The sequence below is a fragment of the Amphibalanus amphitrite genome, unplaced genomic scaffold, assembly GCF_019059575.1.
Source record: "Amphibalanus amphitrite isolate SeventyFive unplaced genomic scaffold, NRLGWU_Aamphi_draft 000094F_arrow, whole genome shotgun sequence".
In the NCBI taxonomy this organism is placed as follows: Eukaryota; Metazoa; Arthropoda; class Thecostraca; order Balanomorpha; family Balanidae; genus Amphibalanus; species Amphibalanus amphitrite.
Genome location: NW_024881590.1, coordinates 517,660 through 544,785, shown reverse-complemented (window position 1 = coordinate 544,785; position 27,126 = coordinate 517,660). Strand labels below are relative to the sequence as shown.

The 27,126-nt window shown below is 48.3% G+C and overlaps 2 protein-coding genes, 1 long non-coding RNA gene and 1 other non-coding gene across 6 annotated transcripts in view; 1 reads left to right on the top strand and 3 right to left on the bottom strand.

Moving 5' to 3' along the window:
* LOC122380280 (trypsin-1-like) overlaps positions 1 to 9,916 on the bottom strand; it is a 51,248-nt gene extending 41,332 nt beyond the window's left edge. The window contains exon 1 of one of the 3 annotated variants that reach the window (XM_043363318.1): positions 9,606 to 9,916. In XM_043363318.1, the coding sequence (XP_043219253.1) occupies positions 9,606 to 9,785 (180 nt within the window). In that variant the 5' untranslated portion in view covers positions 9,786 to 9,916. The remainder of the gene's footprint in view (positions 1 to 9,605) is intronic. The other 2 variants (XM_043363319.1, XM_043363317.1) reach the window with 2 other exon arrangements.
* LOC122380281 lies at positions 1,779 to 12,239 on the top strand. The gene is made up of 2 exons (XR_006256311.1): positions 1,779 to 1,826; positions 11,896 to 12,239. It is a non-coding gene; the product is annotated as an uncharacterized LOC122380281 (long non-coding RNA).
* A 781-nt stretch (positions 12,240 to 13,020) lies between these two features.
* LOC122380279 overlaps positions 13,021 to 27,126 on the bottom strand; it is a 30,490-nt gene continuing 16,384 nt past the window's right edge. The window contains exons 10-21 of the mRNA XM_043363316.1: positions 26,185 to 26,365; positions 24,260 to 24,404; positions 23,861 to 24,000; positions 23,474 to 23,635; positions 23,046 to 23,290; positions 22,290 to 22,514; positions 19,917 to 20,075; positions 19,569 to 19,726; positions 18,478 to 18,584; positions 15,748 to 15,930; positions 15,309 to 15,413; positions 13,021 to 15,119 (exon numbers count right to left, since the gene is read on the bottom strand). Of these exons, the coding sequence (XP_043219251.1) occupies positions 14,703 to 15,119; positions 15,309 to 15,413; positions 15,748 to 15,930; positions 18,478 to 18,584; positions 19,569 to 19,726; positions 19,917 to 20,075; positions 22,290 to 22,514; positions 23,046 to 23,290; positions 23,474 to 23,635; positions 23,861 to 24,000; positions 24,260 to 24,404; positions 26,185 to 26,365 (2,227 nt within the window). The 3' untranslated portion in view covers positions 13,021 to 14,702. The remainder of the gene's footprint in view (positions 15,120 to 15,308; positions 15,414 to 15,747; positions 15,931 to 18,477; positions 18,585 to 19,568; positions 19,727 to 19,916; positions 20,076 to 22,289; positions 22,515 to 23,045; positions 23,291 to 23,473; positions 23,636 to 23,860; positions 24,001 to 24,259; positions 24,405 to 26,184; positions 26,366 to 27,126) is intronic.
* On the bottom strand, positions 19,289 to 19,360 carry Trnaw-cca. Its single transcript has one exon. It is a non-coding gene; the product is annotated as a tRNA-Trp (tRNA).

Genomic DNA, 27,126 nt, shown 5'->3' with positions numbered 1-27,126 from the left:
TAAGGTCAGGTCAATTTCTTTACCTCTCCATTATAAGTCAATGGGGGGAAATCAACTTCATTTTTCCACTAAAGCGCGTCGGAATGGCCCAATATGCCATGAATAACTTCATACACGATCAACCTTGACTACTTTGAGACTTTTTTGCTCTTGGGCAACTGTAAGTTCATGTGACGTCATCAAGGGTCACAAATGTCTTTTGCTAATAACTCCTCACAGGACCAAGATTCAGCCGCGCGGATGGTCTCATCGTGTTCAGCTTGTCAAGGCGCATCGAATGATATACATGATGACCTTGAGGTCACGTGACCTGAGGTCAACCTTTGACCTTGGCTTTTCGAGGTCAACACATATATGATACAATGCGGATTAACGAGAGGATCACGATGGTGCCATTAGTTTGTTCCTAACTTGACTACTTCGAAAGTTATTCGAGAAAACTCTCCTGATATCTAGCGCCGCCATTTTGACTTTTTTTGACCCCTTTGACGTCATCTTTGACCTGACCTGAAAATGACCTGTGTAAAAATTGTAGACCTTGTCCGTGCGTACCCCATGCCGTTTACCCCTTGTCTCTATCTTGCTTTGTTCTCGAGATCTCAGGGGGGGGGGGCGGTCAACATTCCCCTCCCCTGTCGGTTCTAAGTTGGCGCAGATATAAGAAACAGTTGGTCATTGATAGTAGCAGTGCGTAGTATTAGCATGCGCAAGGAAGGGCTCCGAAAACTACGTCCAGTTCAGAAGGAGGCGAATGTCGCCCCCTCTAAGATCTCGGCTTCTGTTGACTCCAAAAAGCCGAAATTTGGAGGGTGGGTGGGGCCGGTGTGGAAATGTATCGTACAAAAATTAGTGATTTCATGATCCTTTCCGGTGGCGCTGTAGATTTATCCCTTCCTGAGCTTCGAACTGTTGAAATAAGCAAAAGTTGACCTTAGATGACCTTCGATGACCTCTGGTGACGTGATCTCCAGCCTAAAAAGTGACTGAAGTAGTTTCGTCATTATTTCTGACGCTCTTTCGAACGCCGCATACTGCGTGTCGCTGGTGGCCCAGCAGCTGTTTTGGAGGGGGGGGGGCCAAGCACCCTCCGCCCAGCAGGGCGGGAAAATATCCAGGAGCCCCAGTGGGGCGAGGGTTAAAAGCTCAGTTTGAATTTGGAAGCTAAGGCAAGTGTCTGAGGGATCTGAATCTGATCGACTTTAAAGGGACCCTCCACATTCAAAAAAGTTAATGAATTGGCATAAAAGTGATGTACCTTGGCTCGGAAAGATCCAAAATGAATATCTACCAAAATTTCACCGAAAAATATTCACTGGTTCTCAAGAGATTGGGCTTTTACTTTTGTTTACTTTCTGGGATATCCGCTGTTCCTAGCGACTTATTTGGAAGCAATAATTTGGCAGCCTCAAGTGCGGCAGACGTTGCGCGCAAAGCAGTGTATACCACCACGTGTTAACGATGGTTTTAGTCGAAGATTTAAAAATCGTTAGATCTCCGCTGGCGTCACAAATTCTAAGGGAGCATTCCAATGCATTAGTCCCTTAGAATCTGAGAACTGCAAGTTTGAAATTCCATATCTCCGAATTAGGTAAATCATTCTTCGATGTTGTGAGTGCCCGAACCAAACCGGTATTTTCAGGCCATGGCACCAATTTGGCTATCTCAACTCAAAACTAATGTTAAGGTGGGATGGTCACTTTAATGAAACAAAAAAAAAAACGAAAAAAGTGTGCCGTGCGCCCTGTAAAGTGACCATCCCACCTTAACATTAGTTTTGAGTTGAGACCAAAATGGGGTCCCTGCAGCTTACACTTAGGGGAGAGAGGGTAAGATGCCCAGGGTGGGAAAGACGCCCCACCCCCCTTAGCGGGAAAACAAAGAATCGAACCTGGAAATTAACGTTTTTGGCGTAAAGCGGAAGCCTGCCAATTGTTTACTGCACCAAAATTTGCCAATGTCAGTCGGACAACGGTTGGCTGGTGATTGCATGTTTTTTATTTGCTGCTTCCAAAAAATATTTTGGTGTCAAAACAATGTAAATATCAAAAAAGGTAAATAATTTTTATGTCCCTTGTTATTGTCGTGATACATTAACCCTATTAGTGGCAGGGGGGTTGTTTTTATCCACCCCTCAGGTTTTTCGGGAATATCTCCGAAACCGCTGAAGCTACGATGCTGAAATTTTCTGACTTTTCCTAAAACTAAATTGGGCACATTCCCTGAAAATTTCAAGTTCATAACTTTACCAGGGGCGGCTCCAGAGCACTGGGAATTGGGGGTCCTATTCGTGAAGCGAGTCATTTGGGCGAAGATCACGATGCTGCACCAGTTTTACGAACAGTGAATGAAAGGTATCATGTGATAACATATACAAAGTTATTGTGCATCCTCTTTTGACACGTTTTTGCTATAATAGGCGGATCCAGGCGTCCAAAAAGGGGGGTTATGTTTTACCTCCCAACATAGGTGCCCTGACACCGCCTATGCATGACCAATACAATTGTAGTCGTTCTCTCAATAGAAAATTGTAACATAACAAGACCATTACCACCCTTTTTAGAAACAGTACCAACAAAAACCTTATTTACTATACTTTTTGTGTACCCCCAATCTCAATGATCTGTATCCGCCTATGATTTTTGAAAATGCATATTTTTAGGATCCATGTGAATTCCTGGTTCATTCTCTATCGATCGGCAAAAGTTGCGTTAAGATTGGTTCAGAAACCTGGCCGTGATAAACAGTCTAAAATGTATCTGCAATTTGCCCGTTTTACCCCCCTCTACCCCCCCCCCCCTATTGACATTTTTTAATTTTTATTTTTTAGAAATGTAGATCACGTTGAGCGAAATCGAATGCCGTTTGAATTTTGAAAATCGGCCCGTTAGATCTCGAGATATCAAGGGGGGGTCGTAAACAGCCCCCCCCCCCCCCGCCACTAATAGGGGTAGCCAGGAGCCTGCCACTAATAGGGTTAATATGTGTGTACTTTGTCCCAACCAGTTTGTTTTAGGATGTAGTTTTAGGGCTAACAAATTGTACTAATTAAATGTTAATTCGGTACCTTGGGGAAAGATGCCCCCTTCTTCTTCTGTTGTCCGGCGATTCCGGCGGGCCGATCATCGAGCCTCCGGTAGGAGGCCAGTCCTCCTGAAGAACCTCAGCACCGCGTCCGGGTCCTCTTGTAGCACCGTCAGTGTCGGGGTGTGGCCGAGGAGCGCAGACCGCGCCGCCTGGTATTTCGGGCATTCACAGCAGTGTTCGCCACGGGCCGGGCCAGCCCAACGGGCCATGGGCCGGGCTGGGCTACGGGCTGGGCCGGGCCCCCAAATATCATTAGTTAACGGGCTATGGACGGGCCGGGCCAGGAGCTTTGTGGACTATGGGTTTTTCGACTAATGTCAATTTAAGAAAATTTGGAAGCTGATGCAAACAAAACCCACTGGGAAAATACTAAAACTAAACCAAATTTAAGCAATGTGAAAGAATACCTACTTGATATTGAATTTTGGGAATCTTGAGAATTATCCAATTCACATCATGTCACACATAGGAGGGTCTTCATAAAAATTCCGCAACCAAAAAGATCAGAGAATCTCTAGCATCATTAGTTTGTTAATTAAAGTTAAAATGTAGTTATCAGAATAACTTACTTAGCACTACAACTCCAAAAACTAAGAAGCCACTCAACAATGATGGGCTACAGGGCTACATTAAGTTTAACACTTATATATGGCGATAGTGAGAGAATTCCAACACAGTCTTTTTTCCTTCACCGACGGCTTTTTAACGAACAGAACCTTAAAAGGATACTCACGAAACACACTGTAAGTAACGAGGAATTCTACAGAGTATTTCGCGATGAAAGCTTCTTTAAATGTCCGTAAATTTGTCAAAATAAATCACAACAACAAACCAGCCCCTTCTCAACAAAATTTGCGATCATGGCGCTATGTTTATGTGGCGGCATCTAGGTAGTATACACAACAGTATAGCAAATAAATACGTTTTTTAAGTAAGTATCAAATTGAAAAACAAAATAAAACCAATAAAAAATAAAACCTTAATCACGAAGTCTGAAAACTCGAACGTAAAACAAAATAAAAACTTGATCATATATGTTTAATATACAATTGGTCAGAATCGTTACCTGCCGCAGCTGCGACAATCAAGAAGTGTTCGCTTATTTTCAATTGACGATGATGATGCGTAAAAGTCGCAAAAGTACCCAATGACATTTCAAGCTTACCATGTTTTCTGCTTACGCTGCTAGTGATATCCATATCTTGAAAAGAGCCTAACATAAAATAGCAAGGAAAGCAGCAGATAGTTGTCCACAGAGATTCGGTTGACACGTGGGCATGAATTGAAAATAGATTAAATCAGTTTTGCTGATAAATGGATATATTTTCTCTTTTTTGGAAGACAGTGCTAAAGCTAGTGTCACCTATTTTGTATGTTTTCTCAGGCTTTCGATATTGCAGCATCAATGGAGTCAATTTAACAGCAAGGTCAATCCCAGACAGATTCATCAATTCCCATAAGTCAAGCTTTTTTTCTGCTGGTAAGTGCTGGGAAGTATAGAGTAAGTTGCAAATACTTCCTTCAAGTATGCATTAGAGTCACCAATTATGCATGATAATGTTCACACACATCAGCTTGCAAGATGACTTCACTCATAGAATGTAGTTGATATAATCATGTAAACTTTTTATAGGTGTGTAATCATGACCTAGACTGAGGTGCTTGCTGTTACTGTTAAAATTTGTGCCATAGGTACTTGAAATGATTATATTCATTGAAAAGAAGGGAGTCATGATTGCCATGTTAATATTCATGCAATCTGAATTGTTCTCAAAATAGTGTTAATCAATCATGCTTATTATAGCAATAGACTAAGACAATAACTAGATTGCTATTTTTGCTGGGCCGGGCCGGGCTGGGCTTGGACATATTTACCAGAGCGGGCTACGGGCTGGGCCGGGCTCTGAACCCATGGGCCCGGGCCGGGCTGGGCTGGGGATTTTGGGGCCCGTGGCGAACACTGATTCACAGACCACGTGTTCCGTGTCCTCCGGCACGCCACACTCGGGACACAGGCCGTCGGTGTCCGGCCTGTTCCATCTGGCTAGTGTGGCTTGGAGCATTGGACAGCGGTTCGCTCGCAGCTGATGGAGCAGAACCTGGTCCCGTCTGGCCCATTCACTCTCATACTTCAGGCAGCGCCCGTCCGTCGCTCTCCGGTGTGTGTGCTCCGGGGGCACGGTGGTGTGGTACGTGCCAGACCATTTCTTCCAGCACACACCACGGATGGCCACTTTCGCCGACGGGAGGTCGATCTTGGCCGTTTCTTGAGGGAGGGTCCTTCCGGTGTTTGCTGCCTGGTCCGCCTGCTCATTTCCCGCGATGTCTGCGTGGCCAGGGATCCAGACGATTTGTACGTTCACTTTTCTGCGACTGAGATGGTTCAGGCCTGTCCATATCTCGGTAAGGGTTTCTGGGGCGGGCCCTCTGGTACCATGTTTGAGGAAGGTTACCAGTGAGAGTGAGTCGGTGCACAGGCGGGTCGTCTTGACTTCCTTTGAGGCTCCCGCTGCGTCCCTCACAGCTGCCAGGAAAGCCACTTGCTCGGCCCGGTACGAGCTTGACCACCTGCCGGCCGGTACGCTCCAGGTCGCGTTGCCTCGGCCTTGCTCGATGCGGACGACCCCTCCTCCGCCAACTCCAAACCCCTTCTCCGTGGAACCGTCGGTGTAGTAAGTTGAGTCCGTGGGCGGCAGGGATTCCAGGACGCGCTCCGCTGCCGCTCGCCTTCTTTCCGGTGGGTCGTGCCTGGAGGTGGTGTCACCAGATTCCGTGTGGAAGCTGATCCTTCCTTTCCCCATCGACAGCCACGGGGGGCGCGGTGGCAGGGACATGGCCTCCCTCTCCGTCTCCTCGAGCAGCGCTTCCTTCGCGATCTTGGTCGGTTCTTCGCGCCAGGTCTGCCGGTTCACGAGCCGCTTCCTCATCTTCCTGGTGACCGTCTGTCGGGCCGGGACGCTGTCAGGGAGGCGGATGACCCTCTCTCGCAGGATCGCGCCTTGTTCCTCAGCCAGAGAGGAGATGCTCCGGCTGTTGGCCTCCGCCATCACCACCCTCGTCCTCGTGCCGGCGGGGCAGCCCGTGATGATTCGGGCTCCGGCGGCCGCGACCTGGTCCATCTTCTCCCTGTTCGTCTTCCGGCTCAGCGACATGTACGCCGCGCTTCCATACAGCGCTACGGGTTGGATGAACTGGCAGTACATCCTTCGCAGGGTTACTGAGCTGCAACCCCACGTGGTTCCCGCCAGGGCCTTGGTGACTTGCAGTCGCTTTGCCAGTTTGCCCTTCAGCTGCTGTACATGTTGGGTGAAAGACAGGTATCGAAGACGACTCCCAGCACTGTGACTTCGCTGGTTTGCTGTATGGTCGTGTCCCCCAGACAGATGTCCACCTTTTTCTTTGAGTTTACTTCGTGTACGTTGGAGGTGAATAAGACTGTCTTGGTTTTGGTGGCGCTGATTGTCATGTTCCAGGCGTTGGCCCATTCCTCTACTTCGTCCATTGCCGCCTGCACCTTGGCCTGGGCTGTGGGGACGCTGCTGTCACTGGCGTAGATGATCAGGTCGTCTGCGTACATGCCGATCTGCACGTCGTGCCGCCGCAGCACTGGTGCCAAGATGCCCCCTGCCCTGATGGGGAAAGACGCCCCCCTAAATCCGTACGCTGTCCTTCAAGCAACCCGTCGAATCATTTAGTGCATACTTGTGATGAGAGACAAAAGTCGATCTGGGACTATTGAGAGCCCAATACGGTCGGCTGCTCCCCATGCCGGTCTCTCGGCCCACACAGCGACTTTTTGGGGCGGCATCTGACTCTGAGAGCCCTAGAGACGGCCTCTGTGGGCCCCATTATTAACTTCAAGGCCCCTCACGACATCCTTTGAGGGCTCCCACGCTGGCTCCACGCCGCGCTGGCATCTTAGGTCCCCACGATGGGCTTGAGGGCCCTCAAGACTCATGAAGACCTATAAGGGCCCCACAACGTTCTCCGAATGCCACCACGGAGGCTTGTTTGGTCGCGCTGGACTCTGGTGGCCCTAACGATGACCTCTGAAGCCCCTCACGACTACTTTTGAGGGCCCTGACGATGGCGTTTAGTGTTTACTGTAGGCTCGAAGGGACTACTGATTTGTTCAGGCAATTCACGTGCCCATTCATGTCACTTATAGTGCAGGGAGCATCTTACCCAACACCAGGGGGCGTCTTTCCCACCCTTTGGGGTAAGAGGCCCCCTTCAGTTCTTCGAGAAAATGCTTTATAGCAAAAAATATCATATTTCAAGCATGAAAGAGTGATATTTTATGGATAAAAATGATGTCGGCTTCTGTTGAAACTACAAGTTTTTGCTTTCCGATGGTCATTTTTGAACAATACATATATGACATAACAAACCCCTGGGCATCTTTCCCTACTCTCCCCTACCGACTGGAGCACTCGCAACATCGAGAAATCCCTCAAATCGAAAAATATAATTTCAAAGTTGCAGCACTTCAGAGCAGCTAATGCATTTGAATGCCCCCTCTGAATGTGTGACGTCAGCGCAGGTCTAACAATTGTAAATATTTTACTAAAACGTTTGCTAGCACGCGGTGGTATACCTATGCTGCTTTGCGCGTTACAAGTGCCGCACTTCCAGCTGCGAAGATATTGCTTCCAAATAAAGTCGCTAGGAACAGCGGAGATCCCAAGAAGTAATCAAAAGTAAAAGTCTAATATCTTGAAAACCGGTGAAGATTTTTCGGTGAAATTTGGTAGATATTCGTTGTCGCTCTTTCTGAAACGAGCGACATCACTTTCATCCCAATTCATTAACTTTTTGAAGGTGGGAGGGTCCCTTTAACCCTCGCCGGACCTATTGGTTTTCTGCATACGCGCCGGCCGAGGGGGGGCGGGTACGACCCCCCCCCCCTCGCCGTTTCGCCCCTGGTGGAGCTAGCGCGTCGCGGAAAAAAACGAGAGTGTGCACCGTTACGAGACACAGAGATTGGTACCCGATTTCAAGGTCTTAGGTCAACCGGTGACCTCTGAGGTCAGGTCAAGTGCCCCAAGGTACGGTTCAGTGTTTGGTGCATAACTTCGCAAAAATGGCCACAGAGCCGCGATTTTGGCAGCATCGTGTTCGCCTCGATTAGGCGCGTCGAATGATACACTTTTTGTTCGGGTCAGGTCAACTTAGGGTGTTCAGGTCAAGTTCAGGTCAGCACCCCCAGGTCACGAAGTTGGTCGAAAGAGGCCATGTCGCATATCATTCGATTCGGCAGGAGGTCTTCCTGAGTCCATTGGTGGCTTTCCCGACTAGCTAGCTCAATTTGATCGGGAGTTATTGACGAAAAACTAATATGACTTTGATGACGTCATAAATGACGTCACGCAAGGTCAACATTGCAAAAGTGACGCATCTAACCATGCAAAGATTGCATCAAATCACGATTCTGTGTGCTTGAGATAGTTGGAGATCGTTCCCGGCGTTAACCCTATTCCTGGCGGGCTCCGCCGGGACAAGAAACTGGCGGGGGGGCCGATTCGGCCCCCCCCCCTTCAGATCTCAAAAACTACACATCGCAGCGACAAACGGCGAACGGCGTTTGATAGGTCGTTTAAAGACCTACAACTTTTACATAAAACATTTTCAGGTCAGGTCAATATTGAGGTCACCAGAGGTCATCAACGATAAAATGTTTTGGAATTAGTTACCTATATAACTTTTCGGAATTAGTTGTATATAACTTTTAAACTAAGAAACATAGAGACATAAAACCAATACATTTTTTGTTGCTCTCGCCGAGGCGATGCCAAACATGAGATATACAAATTGCACATACTGGTACCCTAACTAAAGCCTGAAGAGAAGAAATTGATCGGTCAAAAACTCTAGCTCTGGCGTGATTGCAAACTTTGCTGAGGTAGGGTCACCAAACCGCCTCTGGTGACCTGACCTGAGGTCAGATCAACTCAAAATTTTGAGAAATGTTGCGTAAAAGCCTTTTAGGAAAAGTCAGAAAATTTGAGCTTCCTAGATCAAAGCGTTTTGGAGAAATAACCAAAAAACCTCAGGGGGGGCTCCTGAGGCCCCCCCCCCCCCGCCAGGAATAGGGTTAAAATAGCAGTTTTCATTTTTCCCCATTGACTTATAATGGTGAGGTCACGAAAATGACCTGACCTCATATGACCTTTAGGAAAATCCGAGATATACAAGTTGTGAGACTCATAATGGATACTAGATCCTGCAAGTTTCATTTCCCTGTGACATCTCCTCTGGCAGTGAGGGCGTTGCGAACTTGCGACATCTGAAGACCGTGCAGAGGTTAACTTACGACGTCATAGGTCAGTGACCTGACCTGACCCAAAAATGCGGTTGGTGTCAAAAGATCCGGCTTGAATTAAAGGTCAGGTATATCAAGTTTCAGCTCTCTATCGCCAGCGTGTTTGGAGCTATTGCGAAAAAAAAACCCTATGGAGGGGGCGGCACCCGCCCCCCCCCCCTCGGCCGGCGAGGGTTAAGGCTCCATATAAAAGACTCACCATCCATGGATATTGGAAGGGAGTAGTCACTTCGCCACCGACTATCCTTGCACCGACGAAGATTTCAAACATGTTTTCCTTCCCACAACAATGACTATTTTTGGCAAGACCTGGAATAAAGCGCCCATTAGGAGTAAGATATTCAAACAACGGAAAAACTCTTGTCTGCCGTGGAGTCATGTTTCTGGCGACTGGTGACGGCGACGTCTGCGCTGGCGATGCTTCTTTGGGCGACTGGCCTGCTGTCGGTGCGCTCGTGGGCGGCTGGCTCTCTGCCAGTGGCCTCAGCGGCGGCCGCCAGCTGCTGGCACCCACCCGCTGCCGGCAAACAGCGGACCCGACATGCTCATTAGCCGTCTGAGCCACCACGAGTGCTGATCAGCTGTCCGCACAAGTCAATTGTCTGTTATTATGATCATGCTGCAAAAGGATGGGGCTACCCATAAAACAACCGCAGTTCAAATGGCCCAGCCGCTGCTGAGATATGTATGTATGTTACATGGGGAGTTTGAGAAATCCGTGAGTTTGCAAACTCCCTAGTGAGTTTGCAAACTCCCTGACCCATCAGTGAGTTTGCAAACTCACTAGGGAGTTTGCAAATTCACTAGGGAGTTTGCAAACTCACTGACCGGTCAGGGAGTTTGAGAAATTCCAGAGCGATTGGGCCAAATAAAAATAAGTGTGCAGCATGTGGGACAGTTGTGGGTGTCATACGTGCCGTCCGTGATGTTAAAACAAAGGCGGTTAGTTGTAGGACCTCGCACGCTGACAAAAATCATATGCACACCATTAATACTTTTTTATTTTAAACTGCTCAGTGATCTATCCATGCATGTACCGCCGCTTTATTTAGTCATACATTTATTTAGTTCTCGTCCCAATTAGATCCGTTCCACTCAAGTGTGGCTATTCCAAAGTCAGGCTCAATATATCAAAGTAGAAACAGCTCACTGTCGGTCACTTATGCTAAAGTACAGGCACACGCACCAATTCACGTCCATTCCCTCTCCACCATAGACGTGTCATCGAGAGCCGGCGCTGCTGGCAGCCAGCCCAGCTGCGACTGGCACACGCTGCTTGTTTGTTTTTGTTTTGTTGGGTTATAGGCCTTTTCGGTCTGACAAGACCATTTCAGAGCCGGACGAATGATAGGAATTAGGGGGAGACATTGGTCTGGGCAGACACCCTACAGAGTCGCCGGGGCTGAGCCCGTCCGAATGGACATGCCGACCAGCCCCCCAAACATTCTCTGCACCCAGCTACGGGGTGCGCTCCCTCGGGAGCAGCGGTGTCGCTCCAAGGGAGCAGCCCGCATGAGATAAAGGTGCCTGTCCAGCCCGGAGTGGGGGTTTCGGCGTGGAGGAGAAGGTTTTCAGTATCCTGATTCCTGAGGATCCTCAGGAATCAGGATACTACAGGATACAGGATACTCAGGATACGTTTCCATCCATGGAAACGACGGAACGGAGGAGCACGTTGCTCCGAACCTCCCCTTAACATAGCCGCGAGTAGCATTTTTTTCCGGTAAAACAATTAAGGATCTCTAAGCTTTTTGTCAGCGGACAGCGTGCGACGGTTATATAGGCCGTACCACTACTCGCCTTTGTTTTAACATCACGGACGGCACGTAAGCCACCCTCATCTTACACACTTGATTTTATTTGGCCCAATCGCACTGGATTTTCTCAAACTCCCTGACCGGTCAGTGACTTTGCAAACTCCCTAGTGAATTTGTAAACTCTCTAGTGAGTTTGCAAACTCACTGATGGGTCAGGGAGTTTGCAAACTCCCTAGGGAGTTTGCAAACTCACGGATTTCTCAAACTCCCTGTAACATGTATAAGCCTCTCAAAAGCGTTGCAGGCAATGCGAGGCCGGGCACACATACTTATATTTTTCTGTTGTATAGAAAAGACTTCGCCTCGCTCGCCCGCTCGTTATAACGTAAAAGGCTCCTTCTACTCCTTCTACAGGGTCTTTCACAATGAATGTTATTTTTTAAAACAGACATTTATCAAGTGATATGCATCACAAAGCTATTGTCAATACCCGAATGAAATAAAAAATCATGGGAAATTATGTTCACATGACTTGCATTTAGGTACCGTTCATGGATTTTGAACTGTGTCACCTCGCTTTCGGACACACGGACACAGATTTCGGCCCGCTAACGCAAATGGCGCACCACGCGCTTCACATCCTCCGCGCTTCACATCTTCACATCTGGCGAACGCGACGTGTGTGGACAGAGTTAGTACATACTGACTAGTGACTGTAATACTGACCGGCAGGGCGGACGCGCTGGCAGTGGAGACTCTGGCGCCATGGGTCGGTCGAGGCTGCCGCAGCAGTAGCAGCAGCAGCAGCAGCAGCACCGGGGGCCGGCAGGGCGGCCCAGCGTGGACGGCCATTCCTCCGCTACGCTCTGGGCTCGCCGTAGCTCCGATCACCAACAAGTGACCGTTTCGCTACGGCCTGGCGCGTTCCACCGATCAAACATTCACAGTGTGAAATATAAAAAGCGGTCCGTCAGGCCCTGTAATGATAATGCAGCTAAAGAACCTGAACGACTCTGAACGAACCGAATGACGACTTACTTTCTGGCACCGAACTTCTGAATAAACAATGGAAAAAGTAATGCGGTACAAGTATATAGCTTCAGGCAGGGTGCAGAATCCGACCCCTCCCTTCCACACCATCTCCAGCCCTAGTAGCTGCGGACACTTCGTGACACAAACGGCATTTGACATTTTTAGGTTGAAATCCTCATATATTCATACTGTTTCTGCAGACGCCAAATGACTAATGAGTTACTACTGGCATCGAATGGAAGGGAATATCACTATGAGTAGGTATAGGTACACTTATGCCTCACGCGCAGTTCATATGTACAAACTTAGGTTCTGGTAGGTACGTGCATGGAAACATGATCTGACATGATCTGATGATCACGCCAGATCATCAGATCATGATCATGACATGATCTTAACATGATCATGATCATAGCCTGACAATTGACATGATCATAAGACATATGGAGACGGTCACACTTTCCTTCGTCACAAACACAAACACAAATTGTGCAACCAGCATTCGCCAGCAAGGGACAAGGTCAGAGGCGGATCCAGCTCGGAGTTTTGGGGGGGGGGGGGCAAACCATAACAATTTATCGATTCTTTCCATGCCTCGTCCATAGGCGTAATGTTAAAATTATGCCGTTTGGGGGGGGGGGGCAAATGCCCATTTTGCCCCCCCCCCCCCTGGATCCGCCACTGGACAAGGTAGGTACATACCAGTGCTGAACAAAGCCTACCTAGGAGTGACATACATTTTGAGATATGACATAAGTGAGTGATTATAACTATATAGAAATAACTAACCAAGCCGGAACTGAATTTAGCGACAAAATCGTTCCGGAATACTTCGACGTGTATATCGATTCAGAGATGCGCACATTTGCACAACAGCATACGATACAAACGTGAAAATGTTGCCTTTGCACACCCCTCACGCGCAGATAACACTCGGTTCAGATGAATGGGCACCACCTAGGCACATTGAAAACACCTTGCAAGGGTAGTGGATGACGGGTGGGAGCACAATTATCACAGATAAACGGGCACATATGAACTCGGCATGTTTGGAGAAACACAACGAACCACTCTGCAGGTACATACACCGAGGGACAGTCGTACCGCGACACGACTGTCAATGCTGCTCTGAGGCGCGTCCAACAGTGGAACGCCGGTGGTGTGACGGCTCACACCGGGTCTGGGAGACACGAGGAAGGCGCAAAGCGAAACAGAACACCACCAAGGGTCGGGGACCGACACTCGCCACCACACACAATCCGTAGTCACGGCTGGCAGCCAGACTGCTAAGTGCTGTCAGTTCACACCAAACTGACTCGAGCTAAGACAAGTCACACGACGGGCATTGCTCTCTTCCGTTTTTTTTCGTTTCCCGTATTTATTACACATTCGGCTGCTTGATTGATTCGAAATTATAACAATAGGAAACATCGGCTCATGGCTATAGCTGTGAACATAATGCTGGTCCAGAGCAAACTTCTCTTTCTTTCCGAGATTATTCCTGGTTGAAGGAGTATGGGGCGAAAAGAATGTAAACTGTGGCCAGCAAAACCATTAATTCAGTCGTGTAGCAATAACTAGGCGAAACGTCGTTAGGTAGGTACGTTCAAGATGAACGAACTACCACATTACTGAAAAGGCGTGAAATATATATTCTAGTGTATGTATGTGGTATGTGTATAATATATATTGCATGGTATCATTGACTCGGATGGCTGCAAATGGATTGAACTGATATAAAGATTAAAAAAAAACGGAGAAAGGAAAACAAGGGCCACTAGCACTTTCCATGTGATCCGACCGTTACAAAGAGCACCCGGTGTGTTTGCATGGGTGCAGCCATAGGTGACCTGTGGTATAGATGATTAGTTCCCCGGCTGTGACAGTCATCTGGCAAAGTTCTATGGTGCTGCTGAACCTGACAGGCACTGCAGTGCCACAGGCCTACACCTTCTGCTGGCAGTCGCATTTGTTTTTTATATTATTATTCCTATCTGGCATTATGTTGCAGCGTATTGACCACTGTGTACACCTCTGTAGACCGCTATATAGAGGTCTATTCTGCAGCTTTTTTATGTACTACCCTTCGGAATGTATATTTCCCTGAAAACATGATGCTTAATAAAAAAAAAAATATTCACCTGTAAAGAAGGGCTAATTTCGTTGCCTATACCTATTATTATTGCCTCGATAATTTTTCAAGGAATTTCGGATAGATAGGCACTGTTAACTCTGATGTAACTAACGCACCGCAGTGCATGGATACCTGCGACACAGCTGATTTACGATTCAGCTGGTAGAAAATCGTATGCTATTTTGGAATGGCTCCGTCATAGCTGACAATGGGTAGCACAGTCCAATTACCCCGCCTCCTGTTCCTGAAATAAAAGCAGATTCAGCCGTGACTCCAAAGGACCGGAGGCCTCAAATGAGCGCGCCGCGTTTGCCCTGTTTGTGTATCGCGGCCGTGCTGCCGTCTCGGTGGGTGCCGTGCGCACGCGCGCACTTCACAGACCATTGTCGAACGAGTCCCACTCGCTGCTGAGCCGCGAGCCCTGGCGGCTGATGCTGCGCTGGCAGGCCTCCAGGTCACTCTCCTGGACCCGGTACATGCCCGAGTTGGCCTGCAGCATCAGCGTCTCCAGGATGCGCTCGTTGCTGATGGCCTTGCTGGGCAGGACGACGCGTATCAGCTCCTGCGGCGAGATGCGGTAGAGCTTCACGTCCCTGGCGAGACGCTCCATGCTGCGCCGGAACTCGAGGCGCGCGTCGGCGCGACTTGCCGCCGGTCGACTGCGCACCTTGTGGCGCGTCCAGCGCAGCATCACCTCGAACTTGTGCAGCTCGGACATGTCCAGGTGGCGGCACATGATCATCTGCACCATGGACTCGGACAGGTCCAGGAACCCGGCAGTCTGAAACACCTGTCAAAGCAGCCCTTGTAAGGGTTACATCATGGGCATGAAATCATACATCAAACGTCGTTCGGCTTAATGATCAAAGAACCAGTAATGCTTCACGTGTTACAATCGCGATCAATGCATGGGCCTCGGGGCTTATGTTCATCGTATCGGTTTCATTGTGATTAACCGTATACGTGTTGGCGACTTTACCTGGCCTGGTCTTGACTCGATGAAGGCGAGAATCATGTTCACCAGCTCAGAGGCGGACGTGTAGCGCCAATAATAGTTCTCTAGGGCTCCAAGCATGGTGCAAACCTGAAACAAGACAGGTGGACGAGTCACGTCTGTCGGCAGTGAATGGTAGGTATTGAAGGGCTATTCACACCCTACCGTCACCAAAAAAGGTACGGAGCACGGGAGGCCTCAGGCCCATGGTAAATGCAAAAAAAAAGAGAACATCTACTTCGAGCCCCTAAGTACTCCGGTGTCGACAAACTCGACAAAATATAAAATACACCATATATAGCTCTGTATAGTGTATACGTTCAGTTATGTAGAGAGAGACCCTCGGCACCGCTTTAACACCGCTATTCGTAAACCTTCATCCTATATTTCCACGTCTGTCGTTGGCCTCTGACCCGGAACTCACCACGTCGACTCGGAGGAACTGTTTGGCGTGGTGGAAGCAGGCCTGCAGCAGCTCGGGCAGGTCGTAGTGTTCGGCGGCGCAGATCAGACCCGGCACGCTACTACAGGTCAGCGGGCACGAGCCGTGGTGGAGGTAGTCGAGCAGAACGCGGAACGTGTCCGGCTCGAACTCAATGATCGTGAACTGCGGACAGGAGGGGGCCAGCTCACTGCACTGGAGGCCTAGCATTGTCCGAGACTAGCTTCATTTGTCAGTCCTTAGCTAATTTCTGAGCAATATTTGCTTGGCCAATCTATATCCTGAGCTGAGTTGCTCGGCCAATAGCTATGCCTATCCCTCGCCGGCCGAGGGGGGGGCGGGTGCCGCCCCCCCCCCCCCATAGGTTTTTTCACGATAGCTCCGAACACGCTGGCGATAGAGAGCTGACACTTGGCATACCTGGCCTTTGATTCAAGCCGGATCTTTTGACACCAACCGTATTTTCGGGTCAGGTCAGGTCACTGACCCATGACGTCATAAGTGAACCTCTGCACGGTCTTCAGATGTCGCAACTTCGCAACGCCCTCACTGCCAGAGGAGATGTCACAGGAAAATGAAACTTGCAGGATCTAATATCCATTATGAGTCTCACAGCTTGTATATCTCGGATTTTTCCTAAAGGTCATTTGAGGTCAGGTCATTTTCGTGACCTCACCATTTTAACCCGCGCCCTGGTGGGGTCTGTTTATAACGCGACCTGGTGGGGGGGCTATTTTTTGCCCCCCCCCCCCTCGTATCTCCGAAACTACTGGACGGATCCGCAAAATTCAAACGGCGTTTGAAAGGCCTGTCAAATTTGTCGAAGGAAACCAAATTTCATTGACCTTGGGGTCACCGATGACGTCACAGGTCAGGTCAAAGATGAAATGTTTCACCGTTCACGGGGCTTCTAGGGAATGCGCTATAACACCGAGGAAAACGCATTTTGTCTAGAATCAGCGGTAGGGCGTCAGTTGCCTAGTAGATATGTTGCTATTAGAGGTCACTGGCAATACCAGGTCAGGTCACAGGTCAGGTCACCAAGGGTCACAGGTCAGGTCACATGAGCCCAACTTTACTAAGGTTGTGTGATACATGTTTTATGGCCAATTTTTCATTTCCAACTCAATGGTGTTGGTTATAAGACTATCAGGTACAGCTTAGGTCACTTTCTGGTGAAGTTCAGGTCAATGTCAGGTCAAGGTCAGGCCAAAAAAGGTCAAATTTTAAAGTTGATAGTTTTGCATAAAATGGGTATTGATTCGATGCAGCTCGTCACGGGGAGTCTAATGGTGGTCTTTGTTTTGCGCTACGGGGTCTAGAATTGCTAAAAATTGAGTTTGAAAATTTGACGTCATCAATTTTGAACAGTTTTTTCGCTATAACTTCGCCAAAAAAAGAGGTATCAATCTCAAATTTGGTATGTGGATGGAAGGCGGTAAGGACTATCACATATATTCCGGTTTTTGCGAAATTTAAAAAACTTTTTGGATTTTTCGATTATTATATCCGAAAAATCTATTTTTTTATTTTTGGGGGTCAAAATCCAAAAATTTCAAAAATCCGAGATATCAGTTTTGTAGCCCTGTCCAATCTACAGCTTTTATGTCTTAATCATTTTTCTGTATTTGCAAAGCTATAGGCCTGACAGCTCTTCCCGCGAAACCCTTTTTTGTGTCGAAAACGGCAGAACATGACGTCACTCTGACGTCATTTCCGGCCAACCTATCATAGCCTTTGGAAAAATATTTGGTCACAATGTGTAAAATTGATGTCCGGGAGGGTACTGGAAGTTTCGTGACGATCGGCGCAGCGGTTCTGGAGATATATCGAAAAGTCTGGAGGGGGGGGGCAAAAAATAACCCCCACCCCCACCAGGTCGCGGGTTAAGTCAATGGGGAAAAATGAAAACTGCTATTCTGGCGCCGGGAACAATCTCCAACTATCTCAAGCCCACAGAATCGTGATTTCATGCATTCCTTCCAAGGTTAGATGCGTCACTTTTGCAATGTTGAACTTGCGTGACGTCATTTATGACGTCATCAAGGTCATATTAGTTTTTCGTCAATAACTCCCGATCAAACTGAGCTAGCGAGTCGGAAAGCCACCAATGGACTCAGGAAGACCTGCCGAATCGAATGATATGCGACATGACCTCTTTCGACCAACTTCGTGACCTGGGGGTGCTGACCTGATCTTGACCTGAGGTCAACACCCTATGTTGACCTGACCCGAACAAAAAGTATGTCATTCGACGCGCCTGAGCGAGACGAACACAATGCTGCCAAAATCGTGGCTCTGCGGCCGTTTTTGCGAAGTTATTTAAAAAAAACTGAACCGTACCTTGGGGCACTTGACCTGACCTCAGAGGTCACCAGTTGACCTAGGACCTTAAAATCGGGTACAAATCTCTGCGTCTTGTAACGGCGCACACGCTCGTTTTTTCCGCGACGCGCTAGCTCCACCAGGGGCGAAACGGCGAGGGGGGGTCGTATCTGCCCCCCTCCCCTTGGCCGGCGCATATGTAGAAAACCAATAGGTCCGGCGAGGGCTATCTTGGCCTAACTATAGGTATCTGCTCCGCCTCTTTGCTACATCCTGAGCCTTCTTGGCGTGCTTGACCTGCTGGCCAGTGACCATCCTGTTTTGTCTCTATTCTACATCGTCTGCAAAACAAACACCGTTAGGCTGATTCGTTGCAGCCAAACTCACCTCATTTTGGCACAGCTTTGACCGGTCTACTTTCTGTTGGTCAGCGCAGACAGACAGCTTTGGCACCATGTCTTGAGCGTCGCCTTGCTTCTCAGGCTTCACTCGATCTGCTCGAGACGACACACATCAAGGTTCAGAGGTCTGGTATGTACATACATATAGGCATATAGGAACTCTCATGTTAGTGTACGAGCTGTCGGATTGTAGGTACTGTTGGATACCACAAACTGTAGATGAATAACGTTAAAACGTTATTCATCTACAGTAACGTGCTATTGAAACTTACGGCAAGGTTTTATCAAAATGCATTCATTGCCATGCTCTCCTCAATTTTTTCACTTCTCTATTGTCAAAAAGTAATTGTATTTTTATCTATTCAAACATTAAATTCGAATTAATATTTCGACAAATAACATTTTTGCCATTGGCATTACGGCACAACTAATGCTTTCGTCGACAGTGGACAGGAACCGATACAGCTACCTATATGAAAACTGAAATACTATATCGACACCTTTTTTTAAACCCCACATCTGCTCTCCCGTGAATTTCCGGGAGGCACGAAAGATCTCCTTTTAAAAGTGTCCAATCTTCCGATCCTGATCAAATATTTGTGTTCGTAGGCCTGTTCTGGTATTGCTTTATCTGCCAAAAGACAGACAAACTTGAGAAAAATCGAGTGATTGTACCTTTTTTGAAGGTCTCTAACCAACTTGTCTGAAATTCACCGGAGAACAAATGTGGGGTTTAAAAAAAAGGTGTCGATATATAACCGGCGTGCGTCTACTTCAATTGGACCAAAACGGACGACTGACCCCGACGTGATTTGAACACGCAACCTTCTGATCTGGAGTCAGACGCGCTACCGTTGCGCCACGGAGTCCCTGGTTTCGGCACGAACAGACTTTGTACAACATGTCGTTTGTCATCCCTGCCCCATGACGGCTCCCACAGGTGCGCGGTGTCGCACGGTTCCCACAGGTGTGTCGGCCCCCAGCGGGCGCCGACAGCCGGTGACCTCGTGTCGCCGAGCCCGACCACCGCAGTGGTCAGACTGGTCAGCGGCCAGACCCAGCGGTCAGTGCACTGACCTGAGCAGTCGTGGCTGCTGGCCCACTTTTTGCGGTCGTCGGGCCGGAGGCGGCTGGTGTCGGGCGGCTTCTTGCTGGTGCGTCCCCAACCGGCCGTGATGCTGCCCAGTCGACTGAAGGCACGGACCACCATCGGCGAGCTGGGCACGCTCTTCGGCCTGCCGCGGAGTCCACATCGCGTCAGTCACCGTCACAGTCACAGCAGAAATGACCAGACCCACTCCAGTCACATCAGTCACCGTTAGAGCCACGTCCGAATCTTGAGAATATCCCGTGTTCCATGCGCCGAGTAAGCGTTTTTAGCACAATACGGAACTTAGCGGAAAAGCATGTTTGCCGTCGTCTCACCTGGGCGACTCGATGTCGGGTACCTGAAGGAAGTTGGAGCTCTTGCCACGGTGCGAGGGGCTGTGCAGGGTGGGCACTGCGCGCGCCAGGATGTCGGCTACGGACACCTGTGGCGAGCCGAAGCCCGTGCTGAAGCCGTAAAGCATCTCCTGGAACACGCTGCAGAAAGCATACAACAGTTATGGTGACAGGATCAAATCGATGCACATGAGATTTAAAAAACAGCACAGTTGTAAGCACATGATGTGCAAATGCCGCGCCATGATATCACTTGTGTTATCCCTCGCCCGTATTGGTGTTTTTCCAGCCGCGAACGTATAAGGGGGAGGGGTTCGTTGGACCACCCTTGCCGACGGTTTCGCCCCTGATCGAGCTAGAGCTTCGCGGAAAAAACGAGCGTGTTGCCCGTGACGAGAGAAAGCCGAAGATACCCAATTTTAAGGTCCTAGGTCATTGGTTGACCTTCCAGGTCAGGTCAATGACCCAAAAGTCGGGAAAATCGGGACCTGTTAGAACGTCGTAAAGTGTGGCTGCTATGGGGCTTTTCGGGGTGCTGATCACGAATATCATGTTAGTTTTGATCACAGATGATGTCTTCATGCATTTAGTCCAAGTCGGGTCAGGTCAGGTCAGGTCAACCAGTAGGGGTCCTGCCGGGTATTCGCAGTAGGTGTCAACCGCCTCTGACAGCTTCGTAACATGTTACGAAGGCACCAAAACTACTTCGTAAATGTTCATATGGTTGTTAGATTCGGATTCAGCTCAAAAAACTGGCCTAGAAACATGTAAAACTCGAAAAAGCGAACCGAGGTCATCCAAGGTCAATAACCTGACCTGACCTTCCGGTGACCTTGACACCCACCCTAATGCATGGGACCAACATCATTTCAGATGTTTGAACGCTTGAAACCACGAAAAGACTGCAAACGCGCCGCTAATGCGAGCCGACATACGCCGAATCGCCATTCCGGCCAAACATGGTCTCGAAAAGTAGGTCACAGGTCAAAGGTCATTTCGGTCAGGGTCATTAAATTTTCAGAGTAGGTGTAAAATTGATCAACTCGAGGGTACTGAAAGTTTTGTCGTGATCGGCCGCTTTTTACGCGAGTTATTCGCGAAAAACCGAGGGGGGTCCGTTCGACCCCCCCCCCCCCCCTATACGGGCAGGGTTATACGATAAGTTTTAGTTTTTAAGACTCAAATGTCGAAGGATCGTCGTATCACATTTAACGAGGAGAAGATGTGCTTAAAAAGAGTGCATAATAAATAGGAAACAGCTAATGCTAGTAGGCTGCTAACGTATTCCGTAACGTATTTTCCCGACTTTCCCTCAAGTTGGTGGAAAGCAACAGAATCATGAAAGACTGTGAGGTAGGCGTAAAATTAAAAAAGCGACAGAGAAATAGAGGCAAAATGAATTTTTACGCACATGACAATTTTAGTTCATGGTCAAGCACAATATTTTTTAACCCTATTAGTGGCAGGCTCCTGGCTACCCCATATTAGTGGCAGGGGGGGGGGGCTGTTTACGACCCCCCCTTGATATCTCGAGATCTAACCGGCCGATTTTCAAAATTCAAACGGCATTCGATTTGGCTCAACGAGATCTACATTTCTAAAAAAAAATAAAATTAAAAAATGTCAATAGGGGGGTAGAGGGGGGTAAAAACGGGCAAATTGCAGATACATTTTAGACTGTTTATCACGGCCAGGTTTCTGAACCAATCTTAACGCAACTTTTGCCGATCGATAGAGAATGAACCAGGAATTCACATGGATCCTAAAAATATGCATTTTCAAAAATCATAGGCGGATACAGATCATTGAGATTGGGGGTACACAAAAAGTATAGTAAATAAGGTTTTTGTTGGTACTGTTTCTAAAAAGGGTGGCAATGGTCTTGTTATGTTACAATTTTCTTATGAGAGAACGACTAAAATTGTATTGGTCATGCATAGGCGGTGTCAGGGCACCTATGTTGGGAGGTAAAAAATAACCCCCCTTTTTGGACGCCTGTATCCGCCTATTATAGCAAAAACGTGTCAAGAGGATGCACAATAACTTTGTATATGTTATCACATGATACCTTTCATTCACTGTTCGTAAAACTGGTGCAGCATCGTGATCTTCGCCCAAATGACTCGCTTCACGAATAGGACCCCCCAATTTCCAGTGCTCTGGAGCCGCCCCTGGTAAAGTTATGAACTTGAAATTTTCAGGGAATGTGCCCAATTTAGTTTTAGGAAAAGTCAGAAAATTTCAGCATCGTAGCTTCAGCGGTTTCGGAGATATTCCCGAAAAACCTGAGGGGTGGATAAAAACAACCCCCCCCCCCTGCCACTAATAGGGTTAACGGGAACTTCTTCAACTTACCGACTCCGAACGCCCAGAATAGCGCGTACGCCGTACATTTTCATCTTCTGCTTGCTCTGCCCCACCAGGAAGGTGACGTCATAGAGTGGGTTCTCCTGCTCGGGGTTGTGGAAGGCCTTGGTGAAGTCCTTAGCCAGCTGGTCGTATCCCTCGAACAGGTCACGGACCGAGTCGAGCAGAGGTGAGGACGGCCGCATGTGGCCGATGGGCCGCCACGAGCCGCGCCTGGGATACACAACATGGCACACTTCGTCATCGAAGCTAGACCGGGGTCATCGGAGCTAGACCAACAGACCAACAGGTTATCGAAGTGGGGTCACCGAAGATGAGTGAGAAAGTCACCGAAGGCTAGGTGAGACGGTCTCTGGAGCGGGGTAAGGTCATCGGAGTGGAATCAGGTCATCGGAGCATGGTCAGACGGTCACAAGAGGCTAGGTCAGTAGGTCGTTACAAGACGCTGAGTCAGTCGGCCACTGCACTGGTAAGTGGGTCGACCGGCTGAGCCGGGCGTTCGTTGAAATGCCACATACCGATACGACATCACAGCAAAACGTCAAAATCGCATCGTAGCGTTAAATTAGTGCCGCTGCCTCTTCTCAACTTCCAATATAATGTTTAAATGCGTGTACGATTCATATAACCTTTAATCAGTCCTGTCGAAGGTCCTACTTATGTATATGTAGCATACCCTCACAATTCTATGTCTCTTGGCTGTTGTGTCTCATTTAGTCTCTCCAGCCTTCAGTCGCAGCTTACCTGTACGGCTTTGGCAGCTGTCCCGTCTCCGCGTGGTTCTGTACGTTCGTCACTATATCCTCCAGCATCTGACTGCGGGTCCGCTCCTGCATGCGCGCGAACTTGGGTGCCGAGTAACTGGCCCGCTCGCCGTTAACGATTTTCGTGAGCAGCCACTCTCTGAACATGGCTCCCTTCTCAAAGGTGGACTGCTCCCAAAGGTACGGCTTGTAGGCGCCGACCTCGTCTCGAGAAACTACGGAGACCTGCAACCGCAGACAGTCAACAAAGGCGTTCGTATAAGCGTTATCATTCCCCAGTTCAGTGTTTTATGGCGGTGCGTCATTACACCGACCGGGATTACGCGAGGTACAGTCAGAGCAAATACCGGTATCTCTTTCACATCTGTGTTATAGGGCCGTGTGTATTGTCCCATTGTATGCACTCACCTGATACTGGGTTGGCTTGTTGGTGGCGTTTGGACTCGTGCGAACCACGATGAAAGTGTGAAGAAAGTGCGATTTGATACAGGCTGGTGAGAAGCATGTGTCGTCCGCTTCCAGGAACACGACGCACACGATGTCGTTGCCGATGTGACGTTTACGCTGCAGCTGCAACAGAAGTGGGACTGGTGTGACAGAAAAATGTAGGGCAAACAGAGGGCGATCATGGGGGGGGGGGGGCAGTGGAAATAAATGACGACCTAGCGACCTTTTAATTCCTTATATGATAAAACTTTTGCGCATGAAGTCAGCTGAAACTAAGATACAAAAGGTTTTTCATTAAATCTGTTCTGATGGCCGTTTTTATAACAGATTTTCGATTAGCTATCTCACCTTCTGGATATCTTGTTTTTCGTACGGCAGAAGAATGGACACGTGGAACATGATGTCGATACTTCTCCAGTTTGTGTACACGGACGTCAGGCCCGTGAGGTCGTGCACCGTGTCCAGACCTCCCTTGTATTTGTCGAATCCTGACAAATCGTAAAATGATCGCTTTAGTGACGTGTATAGGGGACACTCGTTAGGATATGACATGGAAATAAGCTCAGCTTGACTGAGGCAGCTTCAGTTGTAGCTGCACAAATATTCCTCATGGCTACACTCATCATTCGTGAAAACGATTAATTGTTTCCCCAAAATGTATGTAGACCTGAGAATTGATGTCTCACTTACATGAGCCCTTCCGCACCATATTCATCGGCTGTGATCATCTGTGACACTCCCTCTTACCTTTGAGGCGCACTCGCTCCCCCAGGATGGATAGGAACTCGTCGAACTGCCGGCTGCTCTCGTTGTTATCGAGAATCTCCTCTTCGGTATATTGCCCCTCCTTTACGTACACGACTCCGACTTTGAGCTCAGATTTGATGAACACCTGTGAAACACAGGCTCCCTTTTCAACAGTTGTCAAAAATGACACATCCAGCGCAGCATGAATAGTTTTGACATAGGTTGTCTTCTTCTTTACAGTACATACTTAACCCGCGCACCGACGGGGGTCTGCGCCAACTTAGTACCGACGGGGGGGGGCGGATGACCGCCCCCCCCCCTGAGATCTCGAGAACGAAGCAAGATAGCGACAAGCGGTAAACGACATCGGATACGCACGGTCAAGATCTACAATTTTTACTAAGGTCATTTTCAGGTCAGGTCAAAGATGACGTCACAGGGGTCGAAAAAGTCAAAATGGCGGCGCTAAATATGGAGAGAGTTTTTCTCGAATAACTTTCGAATTAGTCAAGATAGGAACAAACTAAGGGCATCATCGTGATCCTCTTGTCAATCCGCATCGAATGATATATATGTTGACCTCGAAAGGTCAAGGTCAAAGGTTGACCTCAGGTCACGTGACCTCGAGGTCATCATGTATATCATTCGATGCGTCTTGACGAGCTGAACACAATGAGACCATCCACGCGTCTGTATCTTGTTCCTGTACGGAGTTATTGGCCAAAAACCTTTGGTGACCTTTGATGACGTCACATGACCTCACAGCTGCCCAACAGCAAAACAGACCTCAAGGTAGTGAAGGTTGATCGTATATGAAGTCATGTATGGTATATGGGGCCATTCCGACCCGTTTTAGTGGTAAAAACAGGGAGTTGATTTTTCCCCCATTGACTTATAATGGGGAGGTCGCGAAATTGACCTGACCTTAGGTCACCGATATCAAAATTCCGAGATAAACAAATTGTAGCTACTAATGACTTTATAACATCCTGCGACTTTCAAAGGCCTCCGACATCTACTGTAGCTCTGGCACGGTGACAAAGTTGCAAAAAAGTGACTTGAGGTTGGGTCATTCAAAGTGACCTGGTGACCTGACCTTGAAAGGTAGGAGGTTCAAACTTGCACACCATGTGTAAAATTGATAAGGGAATAGTCATACCAAATTTCGCGGCGCGCCGCGGTTTTCCCGCTATTCGCGAAAAACCTCAGGGGGGGGGGCGGATATTCGCCCCCCCCCCCTCCCCGTCGGTGCGCGGGTTAAATTCAAATACATAAATGCAATGGCACATAGCGTGTGATGGGTCAAGCAAGCATGGTCCTTGTCCGTTTTCAACCCATTTAAACTGTATGTAGATGCGACTCGGACACATTCAGTCTTTGGTATTCAGTCAACGTTAAACGTTAGTATTCCGAAACATGACACGAATTATAGAAAGGGCTGTTAATTGGGGGCTTGTTTCACAAAAACTGGCGGCAATGTCGCCTTGCTTGGGATGGTCCGATGTCACACGATATCTCGTAATCGTCATTAATCCCTCAGACTTTTTGTCGTGTACCAGTTCCTACCCAATTAAACTTTTTCATTCATTGCTTATCGCAAAGGTGAAGGGTTCATCTCCAATGTGTTTTATGACAAAAGAAAAACTGGCTCTTGTTATCCTACGTTTATTTCCGTTATACTCATTCCGGAGAGGTTCGATATGTAGAACTGGTCCGGACTGGTACAGCGGAACTGGTACTGCACATTGTGTAAATCACCTATATAGTCGATTTTTAAGAGCTGCTCAGTTTTGTGGGGCGGCTGGCGGTGACCACTGACCTCGAGTTTGAGCAGCTCCTCGGGTATGTCGGGCTGCTGTCAGAAGTCTCTCACCTGGTCGAATTTGAACAGCTGCTCACCTGGTCGAATTTGAGCAGCTGCTCACCTGGTCGAGTTTGAGCAGCTCCTCGGGTATGTCGGGCAGCTGGCTGAGCAGCAGCGGCGGGTTCAGGTTGATCTCGTTGCCCAGCGATCGCACCACCTCCTCGCGGTTGTAGCGGTCGGCGAACACGCACGAGGCCGGCACGAGGCCGTGCACCGTGTAGCTGATGGCCCGTACCATGATCCTGACGGGACAATGCTTTGTCATAGTACTCAGTTGAGCATTTTGACACAACGATTTTTCAATGATCCTGAGGACACAGCGCTATGTAACGCAAATCGTAGCCATTTAACCCTCGCGGGCCCGGGGGGGGCGTTTTTCACCCCCCCTGGCGAATATTTGCGATAGCTCCCGAACCCTTAGGGATAGGGAAGCAAAACTTTCAGTACCTTTTCTCCAATCAATTTGACATCTTCTGAAGTAAAAAATTTGGACCTAGACCCCTTGATGACGTCACAGGGTCGATTTCGCTAGACCCCTGCACGGCAAACTTCGGCGTCACAGACGCAAACTTCAAATAGCTGCTAAAAATAAAGTTTAAGAGATAAACACAAATTACGAGCACGGTTGTGTAGCGTTTGACCTAGAGAAAAATAGAAAAATAGCTTTGGTAACCTGAGGTCAGAGATCAGGTCAACGACCCCGAAATGTGGTTTTAGTTTTCGCAAATAACTTCGACAAAAATGGCCCTAGAGCTTCGACAGTGGTACCATCGCATTCGTCTTGTCCAGCCGCGTCGAAAGATATATATTTTGTTCGGAAAAGGTCAAGTTTTATGTTGACCTCATGTGACCTCGAATGACCTTTGGTTGACCTTGACAAATGAAAGGTCGCCTTTGATGGATTTGTACCCGCTGATCACGAATCTGTCATCTATTTTCCTCTAAGCCTTCATTTAGAGCTTCCGGATGGCAAAATTGTCTTATTTATTATTACTAACTTGAA